Raw genomic sequence first — 17,740 nt, 5'->3', positions numbered from 1 at the left:
ACGGTGCAGTTTGCTATGCGGGCCTGATGGCAGCTGTAAAATCGAGCAGTTTTGCCTGCTTAAGCACCAGCTTTTTTACAAAATAAGCATTAGCTCTGGCATTGTAGCTCGCCTCCCGGTCCTGAGAGCACAGGCCGTCTCGGAAGCGGTGCCGGCTCTGCTCCGCAGCCGAGGCCACCTGCCAGCCCAGAAGCTGTGGCAAATCTTTGCGGCGGTTCCAGTGCGTTGGTCAAGCTGCAGAAATGCCAACCGCAATGCTCTTCAGGGCTTCTCTGCACAGGGTGCTAATGAACACGGCTCTCCAGTCCCAGTGGCACTGGCCCACTCTTTTAGCCACACTGCTCAAAAATCATGAGTTCAAATGTAGTTTCTCTCTAGTTTGGTATTTAGAAAGGCAAAACAAGTCGGGCAATATTCAGCAGAGTCTGTGTGGGCGCTGAAGAAAGCTTCGTCCTGCCGAGCGCCTCTGTGGTCCTGGCACGGGCTTTGCTGTGCATCGCTAGCAGCACCTACAGCAGCACAGAGGTGTGGGACCAGACCTGGAGAAGCATCTCTCGGAGAGCCAAAGCTGAGCTCTTTGGAGGATGTTTCTGTGGTTAATGGGAGCGCCATACAGGAACTCCTCCAAAAACTGCAGAGGCAATGCATTGCAGCAAATAAGCTTGGTCTCTATTCATTTTTAAAGATTTGAAGTGGCCCTCATGCCGAGTTGCAAGATTTGAGATTAGAAGTTAGGTTATTAAGGAGCAGTTAACATTGCTCAAGGAGCTGAGGAACTAGCACTAGTTATTAAGCGTTTTGATTTTTAAGTAATGTTACTTTTTATTACTTACAGTAAGTTATTGTACTTGCCTTCCGTAGCAGCCGGCTCTGACAGCTTCTAAGCACAAAAATCCTTTGCTAATGTTAATTCAACTTCTCTGCATCCCAGAAAGGTAAAAATTAACCACTGTGTTACAGACTGCTAAACTGCAATGCAGGTTATCTAAGTAATTTATACAGAGGAAGCAGGTAAGTGAGGGTTAGAAACCAGAAGTCTGCATGCCAGTCAAATCTACAAATGTAAGCTTCTAAAACCGATACAACTTTCTGCATGAATATAGTTTGTTTTTCTTTTAAAAAATAGATTATTTTCTTTCTGTATCGTAAGTTAACACTGCAGCTGTTTTCCTCTTCATCACAATAAGTAAAAATGGACGTCATATTTAAAATGAGTTATAGCTAAGGTAGCCAATCACAACATCCACTGCAGCACCACCCAATTAGAAAAACTGCTCTAATTTAACCCGATACTGCTGTCATTTTTTAAAATGAGTCCTACTTCAATCATAAAATCCTTGGTCCATAACATTGCTTTCTACGCCATATGTCCTTATTTAGAGGGAAAAAAATGATTGCACCCTTAATTCAAAGGGAACGTTTCCCTCTGAGCCAGAACTCAATAAAATGTATCAAAAAAATTGTGGAAAAGGGCAAGCAAAGAAAATCAAATTGCAGTGTGTGAAACGATTTAAGGAGGGACCTGGGGAATACATAATCTCCAAACTGCCAAGTTAGAGCAAGTATAAAATATACAAACAAGCCTGATATTTTTCCCAGTTGATCTCATTATGAGGTATGCTTGGGATAGATAAATTTTGTTAGAATGCATTAAGGCTGGATTTTCAAGGAAACAAGTCAGAAGTAATGTGTTTAGCTGATTCCACCTTGTTTTGATACATGGTGTTTTTCAGGTTTAAAGAAGTACATTTTTAAAGCCAAATGGTTTGTTTTGTTTCAGGCATTAAAACCAGAGGTAACTGGGTGACTTTCCACCCCCCTCCTGGAAAAACAGACATTTATAATTTCAGCGTGCTCTTTAATCATTGGGCTAGAGCTCTGTGCAGTGTGTTTCACTGCCACTTATTGTTGCCTGCTTAAAATACACTAAACTAGCCTTGAGTGCAATCCCTTAACAGACTGTTTCATCTACAAGTAGTACTTTTTCCAAGTCTCCAATATATTTTAATTAAATTGACCATTTGTATTTATTAAGGCAGTTTACTGTCTCCTGCTGCAGAAAGCAGCTACTGCTGATAGTCTACCAAGAGAAACACAAGCTTATCTGGGAGCTGATGATAAAATGAAGCATAAGTTAGCAAAAAGGTCTTACCAAAATATTGTTTAAGCATTGTCTTTGTGATTTTTTGGGAAAGGGACAGGCCATACAGTTAGTTTTGGTAAGATTTTGGAACAGTTGCTCTTAACGGTTCTTGTAGCCATGAGGAATCATAATCTTTGTTAGCATGAAATGTTATCTACAGATAATTTTTCTTCCTTGATTGACTTTGCAGAAACAGTTGAAAAAGGGTACTTTGTCAGAGCAGATGATAGTCATTACACACTGATGAGATGTAAAGTGGCGTTCAGCAGTATTAGTTTAGATAGATGGTCTTGGTAAGGTGGATTCATCCCTGTCTGTGGTGATCTGAAAGCTTGGACCTAAACTCTGGGACTTGGATGCCTCTCAGCTGTGCCTGCTTATCTCCAAGTAGCTTCTGCCAAAATAGATTTGCCATGAAGTCAGTAAAACCCTGCGTCTGAAGTCTGTGTTTGGCCTGTCCTTTCTCTTAACACAAAAAAGAGTTGATCTTCTAGAGCTCTAAAAATATATTAAACTTTTTGTCTGGAGAAGTTAACTTGTTCGTGGAAGGACGTGCCTTGGTTGAGTGCTGCACAGAGCTTTTTCAACCCTTCCGGTCTGGAAGGGCTTCATTGTTTTTGTGGAACTGTAGGGAGGTGGGGTCATTCCTGCCAGCGCCCGTCACTGATGGAGGTGAGAGGATTTGTGGATTAATAGACCTGTCTGAGCCACTGGAACAGGCATCTCTGAGATAACTGCTTTAATTAGGTCCTCCCCAAGGGCGTTGCTTTCTATCTTGCCTTCAGAACAGCACAGAGGGAGGTTGTTCAGAATTTCTTTTCCCGCCCATTTTGTAAGAAGCAGACACAAACCCAGGCAACAGCAAGAGGTTTAAAATGAGGCCACTGTGACTTTAAGAGTGCGAAAAAAATGCCGTTAAGGAAGGAAATAAAAATCCCACAGCCTGTTGTAGCAGCTGTAGCTTCAGATCGTGTGGAAAATGAAGGCAGATGATTCAATTTGGCCTGTGCCCTGAGTACATTTCCAAATGCTTCTGTGTGTGCGCAAGATAATGAACAAATATATTGAGATGGCACAAGATCAGTCCGAGTTTGCCGCTGCGCAAGCCGTGGAGCTCCCAGTAGAAGCGCACTAGCTGTGCCGGGTTAATGGGGGTGAGGGTCGGGAAGCCCAGCACCTTTCAGAACAACTTAAGAAAAGAATTTGTCTCCTTTTGCCCCAGGCTCCCCGTGGCACTCAAACGGAGCTTGTGATAAATCGAAGTGTATTTATTAATAATGAGCCGGGGCAGCGTGCCCGTGATTTGAAAATAGGTGTGCCAAATAAAAATGTGCTTTCCTTTGACATCCAAAAAGCTTAAGTAAATGGAGAGCAGGCTGATCTATTATGATTAAAAAGCAGGGGCTGAGAGCCAGCATAGCGGTAATGAAAAAGCCCTTTTAGGGAAGCAAGACCCCATTCTGCCCATTCATATATTCCTCCACCCCATAGGAGGAAATAGGGAGGGAGGAAGCTGGATGGGAGAGATGAAAAGGCAGCAGCAGTCCAGGACAGCAGAGCTGGACTTTAATGAAAGCTGGAGTTATTACCGGAATGAGTTATGATATATAATCATGCTACATGATGTCCAACAGCGCAAGGTTCATAATTCTTGGCTCTGAACGTGGCTTGGGACTGTCCTCAGCCACCTGCAGCATGCAAATTGATTGTGGCCTTACAAACCCTCTGTACCTTGCCCCCGGGTCGTTCCCTGCTGAGCCAGCTCCGGCTGGGAACGGTGTCTTTCATGTTCTCAAACACGGATCTGCAGTTACTAGTAAAAACTGGACCGTGGCTATTGCAGATAGCCGGGGTTGCCTATCACAGGCTTTTCTGTGAGGTCTGTGGCGTTCTCAGGTCTGTAGCCTTGTGGAAAGCTACATTTCTCTGGGTTTTAAGCAGCACTGTGTTTCACTGATGCATTTGGAGAATTCTGGTAATTTCAGTGATGAAACAGGCTCTGCTCGAGTCAAACTTTGGCTCTTATTTTAACATTTTGGTGCATACATCCTGACATGAACATCCTGCTGACTGAGGATCTGGAGGAGGGCAGGATTTGGCCTTTGGAAGAGATAAATTGCCAAGTGATTTGTCTTCTCCTGTCTTTTTATTTTGTTCCAGCTTAGCTGTCCTGAAGTGACACAGTAGTCAACCTGCATTTAAGAAAAGATTCCATCCCTGCCCCCAAAGCTCTTAAAATACTTGGAGCAGACCTCAAGGCAATGTGATCAAACACACTCCAATTTGGCCCACGAGATGCTTCTACCTGCTGTTCCATGCTGCTGTTTCAGTGGTGGCACTGACTGGAGATCGCCGTCTGGCAGAGCGTGGAGAGGGGCTTGGCAGCCGTTGGGACAGAAGACGGCAGCGGGCAGTGGGAATGCTTTCAGACAGGCAGAGATAACAAGCTGGAGAGGGGGTTCCTTCCTAAACACTGCATATTAGTGATTTTAATGCTTTTGTAGGGCAGCTTTCTCCAAGCAGGAAGACAGCTTCTCTCAGACGTTCTTCCCCTGCTCCAGCCTACATTAAGTTGGGTTGTTTGGCTCTTCTGAAGTATTTAATAATGGTGGCTGGTGTTTCTCTAATGCCTGTGTAAATCTCTTGCAGCATGCTGAACAAGAGAGCGTAGTGGCGTTTGCATGTGAACTTGTTTGGTTCTGTGGGTGCTGAGGCATCCGTGCCATCCCTGGGCTGGGGGCTCACCGCCCTGTGGGATGACAGAGACTTTCCACGCTCCGAACAAACAATAACCTTTTCAAAGAGAGAGGAATACTGTGTTTTATAGTAGAGGTCCATCAGGGACCGCGGTTAGGAGGAATTCCTGCAACTCAGGCAAAAACACCCAGAGAAATCACTAGAAATCAAACAGCCAAGGCAGAGCAACTTTGGGAAACCAGCTTTTGGACAGTTTGCTAATCCCTAGGTCTGCAGAGAGTGCCCATGAAACCAATGCATCCATTTAGCAGAACAACTTGTCCTCCTCGTTGGGTCCTGCATGTGGCTCATTAGGGTAATTACTGATGAATTAAGGCAGCTTGGCTCAGCGCTCTGGCCGCGGGTGTGCGGGCTCCCCTGCTGGCAGGCAGCAGGTGTAAATGAACAAGATCTGTCAAAAAGGCTGATGACCCTCTTAATTCACAGCAGCAAACTGGGGACAGAGGTAGTGCTGCAAGTTTAATAATTGATATTTACTTGGAAAGGTTAATGGCAGCACTGATGCTTCTAATTTGCTTGCCTGTGCAAGACCTTGTCAGGTCAAATTGTCTCAATTTGTTACCATGGGTGTAGGTGTAGTTTTCCTTTAATGAAATTTGGAGAAAAGGAACAGGTGGTGGTGGGAGCCAACAGGAACTTCAGAAAAACAGCAAAAGGTTAGAGTCTGGTACCAGTCTGGGTGAGTTTGTGCTAACTTTAAACAGCTGGCAGTTTAGTGCTTTTGAGGAGTTCTGGTGGTCATTTGCGCTTGGCAGGGTGAAAGGATTTGGAATGGTGTGATTTATTTTTGGTTTAATTGCAGTTGTCTAGAAGTTTAGGTCAAAAGTGTAATAATTTTGACAGGCTTTGATGTGCTCCTTGGTGGGATTGGTAAAGTTATGCATCAGAAATCAGAAAGCTGTAGAATTCAATGGGTATTCTGTATTTAGGGGAACCGTAGCTCTATCCTGTCATAGTTAAGTGGTTCCTATTTCTGGGAGAAACAAAGCACCTGCTGTGCCTGGAAGCTTTGAAATTAGCGGATCGGATACTTCACGTCCAGAAGTTTCAGAAGAGCTGGCCGATGACTGGGAACCGGTGGAATTGGGGTTTGAGTAAGTGAAGGAAGATCCTGATGATGGAATAAAGCTGATGTGCCGGTGTTTTCGAAAAGCTGTAGTTAATGAGGTATTACAACTTTTCCTGTTGGCTTGGCATCAATCCTAGGCAAGATGGTGGGATAACTGAAATCGTGGTTGGTTAATAAAGACCTAAAAAGGAATAAAGTGAATGACAATCATTATGTATATTTAGAAAAAAATTATCAAATTTACTTAGTTATACATGGGATTGGGGCGCAGTATTCATGTGGTGTAGTTAGATTTCTGTGATTGATAGTTTTGTTGGCCTTTTTATTAAGGAAACAGTCAACATGGATTCAGCATGATGGATTTCAAGGGGTTTATTTCCTGCCTTTATACCTGATGCAGGCGGTTGAAAATGCAGGCTCACTGTTGGTTGGAAATGCTTCTAGCAGATCCCAGCAGGGATTATCTCTCCTTGCTGTGTTGTTTGAACATTCTGACATAGGAGCGAAGATGAAAAATAGGTCTTGATAAAAGTTTTCAAATGGGCAGCATTTTGGAAAGGTGATTTGCAATGGCTGAGATGGAGTGTTGATGCTGAGAGCAGTGGTTGCGTGACAAGGTGGCTACGGGCAAATTTGTATTTCTAACACTTGTTGTGACCGAGTCTAAAAGTTTTATCCTGAGGAAGAAAGTACGCTGATGAGGTGTGAGGTGGCAGAAAGGCACGCAGAGTAAGGACTTGAACCAGAAATGTACCGGTGCTTGAATGTAAGCATGAAAGTTCCTCTGTGCTCTTCCCTGCAAGCCTACACCAAGTTATAGACTGCAGACTGGATGAGTACCGGAGCTCCTTCTACATACAGTATTGTGACTATGGTATTAAACATAGCTGGCGGCTGTATCAGGCATCCGTGGGAGCGCCGTGGTCAGCGTGCTCCTGGGGTTTGGGTTTCAGTGCCTGCGGTGTGGCACTGTGCCCACCTAGCACAGTTCCTCGTGCCTCCAGTATGCTGCTTGAACATACTGGAACTCTGTCAGTGTGTAAACCCTGCCAGCTACTGAGACTGCAGTGAAATAGGACAGAAAGAAACAAGGGGATTTTATTGCTATTAAAAGTACCAATTTGTACAAGCCGACATTTTAAATAGTGTAATTTAAAAGGAACCAAACTGATATGAACAGAACCTATTAATAAATTAAACACTTCTTTCCATGCAATATTTCACAAGGGAATTAGCAGAATAATTTGTTAGTAAATGAGCCCAGGAATGAAGCTGTGAATGACAGATCTATCCCGTCCTATCCTTTTCCTCTTCGCAGATGTAAGCAGGAAGTTGCTGTGTTATGCTAGAAGCACCCCTTCTCTCTCACGTTAGTAATACGTTCATACATGGTCAAGCACAACTTCAGAGAAGCCCCGTGCATTCCAAAGCATCCTCTCTACGGTGCCTTGGGCACAGGAGAGAAACATTGAATAAACTGCTGTTGGCGACCTCGGGAACAGGTGGCAGAGCAGTGCTTGAAAATCTCCTTTTTCCCCCTCCTTCTTCTCCCTCTAGATGAAGGTCCCTACAAGCAGAAGTGGCAGAAATAGCGAGGAAGACAGCATCAGGGAGGCCACAAGCTCTCAGCGGAGCAGCTCAAGGGACCGTCTCAGTGATGTAAGTACCATTCAGGAGAAAGCATCGCTTCATTGCAGCAATTCTCACTGCTGACATGGCTTTTCATAAATCTTGCTGAACAAATGTTGGCATCCAGAGGTCACTGTGTAATAACTTTTTTTTATGTCATGATTGAGTGTTATGGCATTAAGTGGTTGAGCTGCCTTGCAAACACTATAATCATGGTGCAAATAATATGATAAGTGAAAGATCAGAGATGGGAAAACAAAATGGAATTGTTATTCCTTGGGGAAAAATGGCTCGATGTTTTGTTTTGTTTTCTCAAAGAAGTTGTGTTAAAAAGCTTTTTACAGTATCTTTGGGTTTAGCTACTGCACGTAATCATGTAGTTTGGGTGCAAAGTCAGTTCATCTAATTTTATGCTTCCTGCCTCCAAGATATGAAAGGTTTTTTGGGAAAAGCCGTCTTCCTCTCAGAAAATGCAATGATATGTTGAGTGAAATGTTATGATAAAACAAAAGCAAACGGTGCCTTAGTGTGTAAACACACAAATGGGCTTTTGAGTCACCAAGAAATCAATGGCAGTGCTGGGGTAATTTTATATGAAGGCTTTTTTGTGTTAGCAATTAGCATTTCACCTTCATTAAAACATGATTTTTTACTAATTAGGACCTTTCCCGTTAGGAGAGATTTAAATGAAGAACAATAATCAAACGCTGGCACGAGCATGTCTGAAATATTAAATTTGCCATTTCAATGGCAAGCCACAGAAATCCCAGAGCAAGTGGTTTTCATGTTGAGTTCTATTAATGTAAAATATGCTTCATAACTAAAACCTGTCACAGAAAACGGCTCACCCCAGCTAAATTCAATTGGACAGTTAATTTAGCTTTAAAATTGAAAACACTACCTCTGCTTCAGGATGCAAAAGGAAGAAGGGGGGGAAAGCCTTTGATAAGTGTAATGTATTTGCTATTAAGGCTTTCAGAGCCCATTCTACAGGAGGAGAAGGGAGAAAAGGGGGAAAAAATGGCTCCCACAAATGTGTTTAAAAGCTGAAAGTATTTATTAAAAATGTCAGCAGAAAAGTGCTTTTGGCAGATTAAAGCGGGATTCAGCTTGACAGCTCTGACAGGGAAATGTGACAGGGGAAAATTCTCTCTACACGTTTGGAGTGCGAATGGGGCGCAGTAAACAGCCGATGCAGTGGGAGGAAGAGAAAATAACATGTCCTGTGATCTGCTTCCAGGATTGCGAACCCACGCATCGTGGTGGGCAAAGTCGGTGAGGGGTGGGCGCTTTGGACAAACCCCCTGGCTGCGGGGCGTCTGTGGCTCTGTTATTAGGCAGTAATGATCATAATTTTATACATACATACATTTATGTGATTCTCTCCTTCCCCTCCCCTTGGCTGGTCCCGGCAGGTGTGTGAGCAGAGGCGCCTGTAGCATTGCCGTACCACGATGTGGGGCCACAGCTGAGGACTAACATACTAAGACGTAGTGATTAGCTCAGGTCAAAGTGTTAAGTAGTCTTGGAGACTTTTTCTTGTTAAGCCGATGCACTTCTAGTTTTTTCTTCTCCTCTCCCTTTGCCCCTGAAGTTGCAGGATCTGAGTCCAAGTGTCTAATTCCTGCAAAATCTTCAAAGCTAGCTCAGCAGCCAGTGAAATCCAGTGGGAAGTGGGCACTCGCTTCTTGTTTAGTCAACGGGGACATTTGGGCAGTGCCTGAAGGCCGGGGCACACTTCATAGCTTTGCTGGAAGCTGCTCTCGTGACCTGGTGACCCGTTGAAAATGAGAATTTTTCAAATTAGTAATTAAACAGTTTGAAAAGTGAGGTTCATGAATCGCTGAATGCTCTTCGTTCATTATTTGATGACTGCAATTTAGCTTTAATTACGTATAACACTTCCTCGCGTACTAGTAAATGTTCTGTAGTCTATTTAGTGACTGTCAGAAACTCTTAGAAAGTCCCACGGGTGCAATCGGATGGTTTTCTCAATTTGTGTGCGAAGGAATAGGTGGCAGGCTTTTTTCTTCTCGCAGAGAGAGCAGGGAAGGGGAGAGAAGAAGATGCCATGGCACTGGCTGTCGATCCTGCAGGGTGTTCTGTCCAGCCATGCCTGGGCCCTGGACGGCTCTGCAGCTGTATGTTCCAGCACGCTGTGGAAACAGATGCTGTGCAGCTGAACTGATGCAGCCCCTTCCACGCGGCACCAAGGATTTAAAAGCCACAGTACATTAAGGACGTATAGCGAAGGCGAGGACGGCTTTTCCTGGTGGTTAGCGGTTACAAATAAAGGCTCTGGCACATGACTGCAGAGGTGGCTGCCTGTCCTTGCAGACGATGCTCTGCGCCAGGAGGCACCTGGGCTGTTTCTCACCCTCGCCTGAGCGGCTCTCCTGCTGTTTCCTGGTGCGTTTGGCCCTCAAGACTGTTTTTCGTGCTGCCTCTCTCTCCTATCTCTTTTTCCATTAACTTGGGTGAACAATGGAGTCAATGAGGTGGGAGGCGGCAGGTTTGGCTGCCGTACGGCAGCACGCAGCAGGTGTGGTGGGAAATCTGTGTATGGAAGTGTCAGCTGTAGTGCTTGAGCGTCGCCACCTTAGGAGCACTGGAGTCTTCCCTCCGGCTCCGTTGTCAGCCGTCATTGAGAAGGCACCATTATGAACAGCTTAGCTCCTCTGTGTGATTTGTTTCTTGAGGTGACTTGTTCAATGGGATGCCAGCGAGTTGTTCTTTATTTACATTAATGCATCTCATTAGTCTCTAATGAAGTCAAGAGGTGGCCTGGCCTGTCGTGAAATAATTGCACTCTAAAGAAAACTGAAGCAAATGATTGATTATGTCTTGCACACACACACACACACACACAGAGCTATCAGTCTGTCCGCAACAAAACCCAGAGTGTTTTGCTGCTTCTTTGCCGCAATGAAACTTCTGTTGGGAGAGAGGGCCACAACTTCGTAGTGAGACAGCGATTGTCATGTGTAGTACATCTTTCCAGACATTACATTGAGTGCCACTTATTGTGGGTCATCGGGGAAAAAAATGCTTATTATGGTCTAGTGAAATCATCTCTGGCTGCAGAGGTTTGGTTTGTGGAGGCTGGTCTCTTCTTCAGGATGATGAAACTTCAGAGCAGAAAGCCAGAGAAGTTTTAGCCCAGGTTTGCACAGCAGATGGTTGGTGTATGGGAGAGGAATTCACTGCTTGTTTATATTCCCAATGTTGATGTAAAATTCCCTTAAAACCTACTACAAAGCTGACATCCCTATTACACATGTACTCTTGAGTCTTCTACAACGAACACAGAGTCAACAGCCTTTTTCCAAAATGGGATTTCCCTCTGCTGTCTTTCATAGTGAGGTAATTGGAAGTTGCCAGAGAATTAAGAGCCAGATAAGCCATGTTGCTATTTTGTTGTGTTGACCCAAGTAAAAGTGCAAGGCTTGGGCATTTTGTGTTGGGTTTTTTTCCCCCATGTTCCATAATTGTCCTAATCTTTTCTGATGTCCTGAACAGTCCAAAAATCTACGCAGAGCCTTGTATAATGGCTTTAACAAAAAAAGGGTTTTATCTTTTTCTTGACCCATCAGCTTAAGAACTGCCTGCTTTTTAATGGATTTTCTCCCTCACTAAATTGAATGGATCGTCCCTCATTATCATTTAAATAGAAGCCTCACTCCCTGTGAACATGGAAAATTTGAATGTGGTAGTAGAGCTGTGATAATTTGAAATATTCGGAAGGTGGGGGCAAGGAGGGGGAGCAGGCGGCAGAGTGCAGAATTGCTGAATGTAATTGTCATGGATTCTCAATTTTGTTGCCACAAGATGGGAAAATAGACTAATAATTGTCTTCCAACCCTAGTAGAATAGTTGCCCTAGTTAGCTGAAGCTAACACTCTAATTGTCATGGGGGCACAGAGATGAATGAGGATGTATGCAGGGCACAGTCAGGGCTAAATTGAGTGATATACTAAGGCAAAGAGCAAATTGGCAATTATTGGCCCAGCTGAAAAGGTTGGCAGGTGCGCTGCTTTCTCACGAGCCCTTAGGGGGAAATTGGAAATATAAAATATCGACCATAAATACTCACTGATTAGGAAATATGTTGCAAGAGGTGCTGGCCACTTAAGAGTCAAAACTCTCCTTTTCAAGGGATTGGTTTCAGCTGTGCATAAAACCAGCAAGTGCTGCTGCTAAGTTGTTCAGAGCTTTTTCCTCTCATCCTCCATCCCCCAGGCTATCTTTTCTAATTTTCCGTCATCCTGTCCTCATATGTTGGTTTGTTTTTTTCTTTAAACATAATAAACGAAAAGCAGTCTTTTAGGAAACACGGAGATTTTCCTTTCTCTAAATGTTCTTTGATAAGTGTTTAGCATACTGTATAGACTAGATATAAAATTCTCTCTCTGGTAGATGAATACAGAATAACTTCTGTTCAGACAGTTCACTGTGATCTGCTTTTCTTTGTGTGCCATCACAAACACTATCTCCCCCTTCCCTCCTACTTTATGTCCCATGCTTCCCCTCCTGGGGCAAAGGGATTAAAGCAGCAGCAGGGTACAAAGCTGCAGGTCTGTTACGTGTGCCTCAGGCTGAAGTGCCTTGCCAGAAGCATGATCAAATGAGCCTCTGATGTGAGAATTGGACCACAGTCACACCACAGGTCCGTATTTATCCACTTTGCAAACTTCAGCATGCGTGGGACGCCTGGTCTTGGCTCTGGGCAGGGTGGTGGTGGGACAGCAGAGCTTGGCATGTCTCAGCCCAGGAGCACCTCAGTGCAGTAGTCTGGGATGTTAATGAGTGCACTGAAGGAGTTTTTTTGAAGGCCTGGGATAGCAACATGTGGGCTGCAAACTCTTTGTGACACACACTGTCCGTTGTTCCCCATTTCCTGGCTTACTGTATGCAGTTCATTAATTTCTAGTCAGTGGCCATCTTTCCTTCTGCTGTCTCTGGCCATCAGCTCTAGGAATATAAGCATCTTGGTTGGAAGCTGTTCTGTAGCTTATCAAGCCAGTTGCAGATGTTTAAAACTTGTGTGGTATGATAGCTTACTGACCTGGTTTTGCAGTATTTCCAAGCATACCTCTTTGGTTTGTGCAATGTAATAAAATAAGTGAACTAAAGAACACATTCAAGTCTTGCATGCCATCCATAATCATTCACCACGTATTGCAGTTATCCTGTCAGGTCCTGATTTCTAATCTCAGTGAACATCAGATGTGCTCTGTGACCTTTGCCAAGCCAATTGAACTCATTGTATTAACAGACGGGAGTGTGACTATGGAAATTAATTGCATTGAGAGACTCCGTGTTAAGGTCTGGGATATCTTTTGCCCTTGTTCCTTTTTGCCCTCCTTCCCGCTTACTTGTCCCATTCCCAGGAATTTGAGTTTTAATAAGGGACTTACTTGGAAAGGAAATACTAGATTTCTCCAGTATTGAAAGCTGAGTGAGTATTCTGTTGTTGAATGTTCTGTGAATGACCAAGTGGACGGGTAAGTGTGCACACTTCCTTATGGCCCAGTCCTGTTTGAATGCAGAATTGGGGTAACCAAGAAATACTGGAAGACAGGTACAGCTAAGGTGAGTTTTCATCTTGGAAAAAAGCTATGAACGTAACAAAAAATTCTTTCCATATTATTGATTAACTCTGCTGAGTTGTAATCAGCCAGCTCAGGCTTGCGCCATTGGGCCATGTGGTAAGTTCAGGCCTGTGATTTGGCAAAGGGGAGATTAGGCGCTAAAGAGGAGCTGGGAGGTCTGCCTCCATGACATCCTCTGCTGGGGACTTCTCAAGTGACACTGGGCACATCTAAGTCTTCCTCTGCCTCAGTTTCCACATTTACATGGGAGTAGCATAAATAATAGCGGTGGCGATAGTCCTGTGCCCACACAGGAATAGCTGTTTGCCCAAAACAATTATTTCAGTAGCTGGCTTGGGAGTACTTGATAAACTTTTGCTTTCAGCCAACAAAAGTGGCACATTTCAGAAAAGCTGCAATGAATTCTTGACATTTCTGGAATGTTAATTTAGGTCTTTTGGCCAAAAAGGAGGGAGGTAAATACTAAAACACAAGAGCTAATTTTGTGGTTGTGCTGCCATCATCTGCTTTTATCTAATCCCCTTAGAGTCAGCTTGTATATCAAAGATACAAAAGATCCGAATTGAAACCTGCCTGATGCGTTGAGAGTTGTTTGAGGTGTCCTATTGCCTTGATTATTACTGGATTTTAAAGCCCTTCCCACTGTCTTTCTAGTTAAATAATTAACACAAGGGCTTTAAGAAAATAAACAGAAGGTGTCTTGATTTTTTTTGCATGACCAGAACGGTGGAAGGCCGTGCTTTTATTTATACAAGGGAAATAACTTTTCATGTTAATTTAATAGATGATCTGGAAAACCTGCTGAAGGTTATTGGTGAGGGTTTGATGATTTTCTTTTCTAAATTGCAATCATGGTGTTTATCAGGAATAAAGGAAGAAATCTTTTAAATACGATTGCAGATTGCAGTGTAACTCAAACTCTCAAGGACATTGGTGAGGGGATAATAGAGTCTTTCAACACTGAGATTTTGTCTTTGCTGCCAAAGAGGTGTATTTTTTTATACCCAGCGTAATTAACACAAGAGCTATCCCAAGGTAGAAATAATTCAGTCTGTGACATAACTAAAATGTCTTCTCTGGGTTGTCTGGTTTTGGTTTTAACCTTGGGTTTAAAAGGAACCCAAAATCTTTAGTTGTAAAAGAGCAGATCATCTGCAAAATATTATAAGCCATTTATCTTTATGCACAAATGCCATCTAGCACTGTAGTTCCACTTACGCGCCATTAAATGCACAGACCACACTCATTTTGCCCCTAACTACTAACAGTCTCCCCTAGAAACCCAGGGTATTCTAGGCAGTGCTGAAAGAGGTGTGAGAGGCACAAAAGCTCAAGCCAGGCAGAGAGGGCCTCTGCCCTCCTCGAGAGTCTGCTCAGGATTCCTTCACGCGGCAGCTGCGGCCAACGGGAGCTGTGGCTGCAGGCTCAGCACGGATGCGGCTTTGCCGGAGAGCTGGCAGAGCTTGGAGCAGGCAGCGCTTGGGCTGGGTCGGCATGGTGCTCTCCCCATCTCCCACCACTTCTGGGGTGTTGGGTTTTGCAGATGTGAAGGCTTTTTGGAAGGGAATGGCATGATAGCTGTTCCTGCTGAGAGTTGGCGTGAGGTCGTGTTCTTCTGTCTTTGAATTGCGTGTTTGGTTGCATCTTTCCTGCCTGCCATGCTTTCTTCAGTGTTTGAAGGCCAGAACGGAGCCTGCTTGGCTGCCTGGGTTGCAGCCGTAAGAGCTGGTTTGGGTTCTGGTCTTGAGTGAACCAAAGCTACCGGGCAGGTGCTGGCTGGTGCAGCACTAACATGAGTGTGGCTAGCTTTGTAGTGTAGTGACCATCGTACTCTGCTGCTTGTGGAATCTTCATAGTGGGAGAAAATTGTCTAAAATATGAGATAGACTATTTTGAGAATAAGAATTTTATGTAAGCTCTCCATATAAGTGTTCCTGTCCTGGAGGTAAGAGCCTCTGTAAGTCATTCCAGCTGAAAACTTGCTGCAGTAGCTGCTCTCGCCAGACAAGAGCTCATTCATAGTCAAAGGAGGTTTCTTCAACTTTAGGTAGATGCCAAGTTAAACTGCCACTAAGATTTCTTAAATTTGTGACCACAATTGATTACTTTTCTCGTTATTTGATCTTGATATAGAGGCATATGGATTGAGCTATGTTTATATCATCCCCCAAAGATTCTTTTTCTTTGGAAACATCCATCACAGTTGCACGCAAACTGTTCTGCTCTGGCACTCAGAGCTGATATTAGCTGGGGGTTTCAAAGCTTCTCCATGTGGCAGTTGGTATGGATCCTCCTAAAGAGCCCACAGTGTTCCCAGCTAACCAAAAAAGCAGTAGTGGTTTGTTAGATGTGCAGAAGAATGCACACCAACTGCTCTGGAGAGTGTGGGAGATGGCTGTGCACAAACCTAATTGTTGGCCAGGATTTTACAAGTTGAATCCAAAGAATTCACCAGTTACTAACTTTATACATGCAATAAAAATTCAGAGGGGGACACACCCCTTTCCCACCCTTTGATTTCCAGGAAATTTACTGTTAAAACTTATAAGGGAGGAAAAAGTTCTTAGATGTGAAAAAATGCCAAAGTAAATTGCCATTCAGTTAAAATGCCAAAGTAAATTGCCATTCAGTTTTAATTATTTCTGATGTAACGCTTTATTCAGCAACTGTTTTTATTGTTTTCTCCTTGGTGGTTTTAAATCAGTGGCCTGCAGATTCCTGGGGTTCTTGAACAGCTTGGGATGCCTGAAAGTTATCTTAGAAAAGCAGGTCTGTTGTTAGCGCGTTTGAGTTTGTTGTCCAAGGTCTGCTCCATCCCGGGAAGATATTTTGGGCATGCACGAGACTCAAAGATTGAAAATAGCTGTTGAAGTGAAAATGCTCTGAGAGCTGTTTCCCTAGAGAGAAGCTTCTAATGAAACCTCTTGTTTCTGTTTTTGGTTATCATTTCCAATTTGTTAGACCTTGTCAATCTTTGTTAAGTCTGAGTTGTCTGGGGGTGGGGTGGAGAGAGTGAGATCTGCCACTCTTTCTCCTGTCCTTCTCCCAGCTCTCCAGGCAGGCAGTTTGCCCTCTCCTCCTTTTGACGTGTACTTCAGGTGAACTGCCTATCCATAGTGTCAGAAGAGATAATTGTGTTCAGCTGCTCAACATACTTATGTAGAGAGCAGGATATGGTTGTTAACCTTTTTTCTATACAAGGTTGAATTCCATGAGTTGCTTTGTTCTCTTTTTTTTTTTTTTAAGTGTTTAGAGAGAAGGGTAGATTTGTCTTGTTTTCTCGAAAACAGAGATAAATACTACTGCGCTTAATTTTACCAGTCTGTAGCTTTATTTCTGGGCAGCTTACATCAAAAAGGTGTGCAAATGGCTTTCTACTTCTCTGTAGTGTTTGAAGGTAGAGGCCAAATCAATGTGTATGATATGCAGAAGGCAGAAAGTTAAGCACTGTTAGTGGTTTGTTATTACTGTCTCAAGCTCCCCTTTCCGAAGGTCTCCTGAGCTCCAGCAGGACAGAGGTGCAGGCACTGCATGCCAGGGATGGGGGCTGACACCCCCTCACCCATCAGCTGCAGACCTGTGCGCGAGACCTGCGAAGAGCTGTGCCACAGGTTTCCTTCCGTCTGGCACCCTGGTTCCTGTGCCAGCTGGTGAGAGGGCTAAAGGGGATCTCTTCTTCCTCTAGCAGCACATTCATTTAATTGTAGGGCTTTGCTGTTGTCTCTTCTTCACCATGAAAACTTTACTGCACGGGCACTTGGCTGGCAAATTGCTTCTCTGGTGTCCAGGGCAGTTGCAACACAGTGGCATAGGGCATGCATGGGCAGACCAACAAGACAGTCGAGTCTTCCATTGAGTGCAGGAGTCTGGAAAGGTTTCTGCGTGTATCTATGTAGCTTTGGATCAAAAGGTTTGCAAACAGGTTGTACAAAGACACTGTTATCTTACTGGTGGAAAATTACAAGTGTTTGCAGTAGCCTGCAATCAGTTTGCATCGGTCTCTTTGGGATATTGTGCTATTGTGGTGGTTTAGTAATGCGGTAACTTCTGGTGCTGCTGCGAAAAGGCAAACAATCCTCAAAGATCAGCCTGCAACAATTGAGCACTTTGGTTCAGGCTTTGTTACCCACTAGAACATCAGTCTTGGAAACAGGAGTGCTAAGGCTCCCTGATTCTTGTTTAATAAAATCACGTAGCGAGGGCATCGTGATTATAAATCACACTTGGAAATTGGCCTGCAGAGGACTTGCTAGGTCATGTGGTGTCATATGCCACCACTGTTCCCAGCTTCTTTTTAATTTCCGAAAAGAAGGCGTAGAGCAGCAGCTGGAGATGGAGGTGGAATTCATTTAGCTGCTTCAAGAAAGCCACTGCTAGTGAAAAACAGCAGCTCGTCAGTCTTGGGTTGTAGAGAGGAGAAAGGGATCCAAGTGACTGGAGATGGTGTACTGAAAAGGAACAGAATCAAATGATTTGGCAGCGTGTGAAAGAGGTAAGGACGTGGTAGAGAAAGGAGCAGGAGGAGCTGAA

General features: G+C 44.0%; 1 protein-coding gene across 22 annotated transcripts in view; it reads left to right on the top strand.

The window, feature by feature from the left end:
- The window catches only part of FBRSL1 (fibrosin like 1), a 539,160-nt gene that overhangs the window by 227,458 nt on the left and 293,962 nt on the right, over window positions 1–17,740 (top strand). For 18 of the 22 annotated variants that reach the window (XM_054082211.1, XM_054082227.1, XM_054082219.1 and 15 more), the window contains exon 3: window positions 7,527–7,628. The exons of the other annotated variants lie outside the window; for them this stretch is intronic. In XM_054082211.1, coding sequence (XP_053938186.1) covers window positions 7,527–7,628 — 102 coding nt within the window. The remainder of the gene's footprint in view (window positions 1–7,526; window positions 7,629–17,740) is intronic. 22 annotated transcript variants of the gene reach the window in all.

The sequence above is a fragment of the Cuculus canorus genome, chromosome 17 (assembly GCF_017976375.1).
Source record: "Cuculus canorus isolate bCucCan1 chromosome 17, bCucCan1.pri, whole genome shotgun sequence".
NCBI classification, from domain to species: Eukaryota; Metazoa; Chordata; class Aves; order Cuculiformes; family Cuculidae; genus Cuculus; species Cuculus canorus.
Note: the sequence above shows the minus strand (reverse complement) of the source record. Positions and strands in the feature narration are given on the sequence as shown.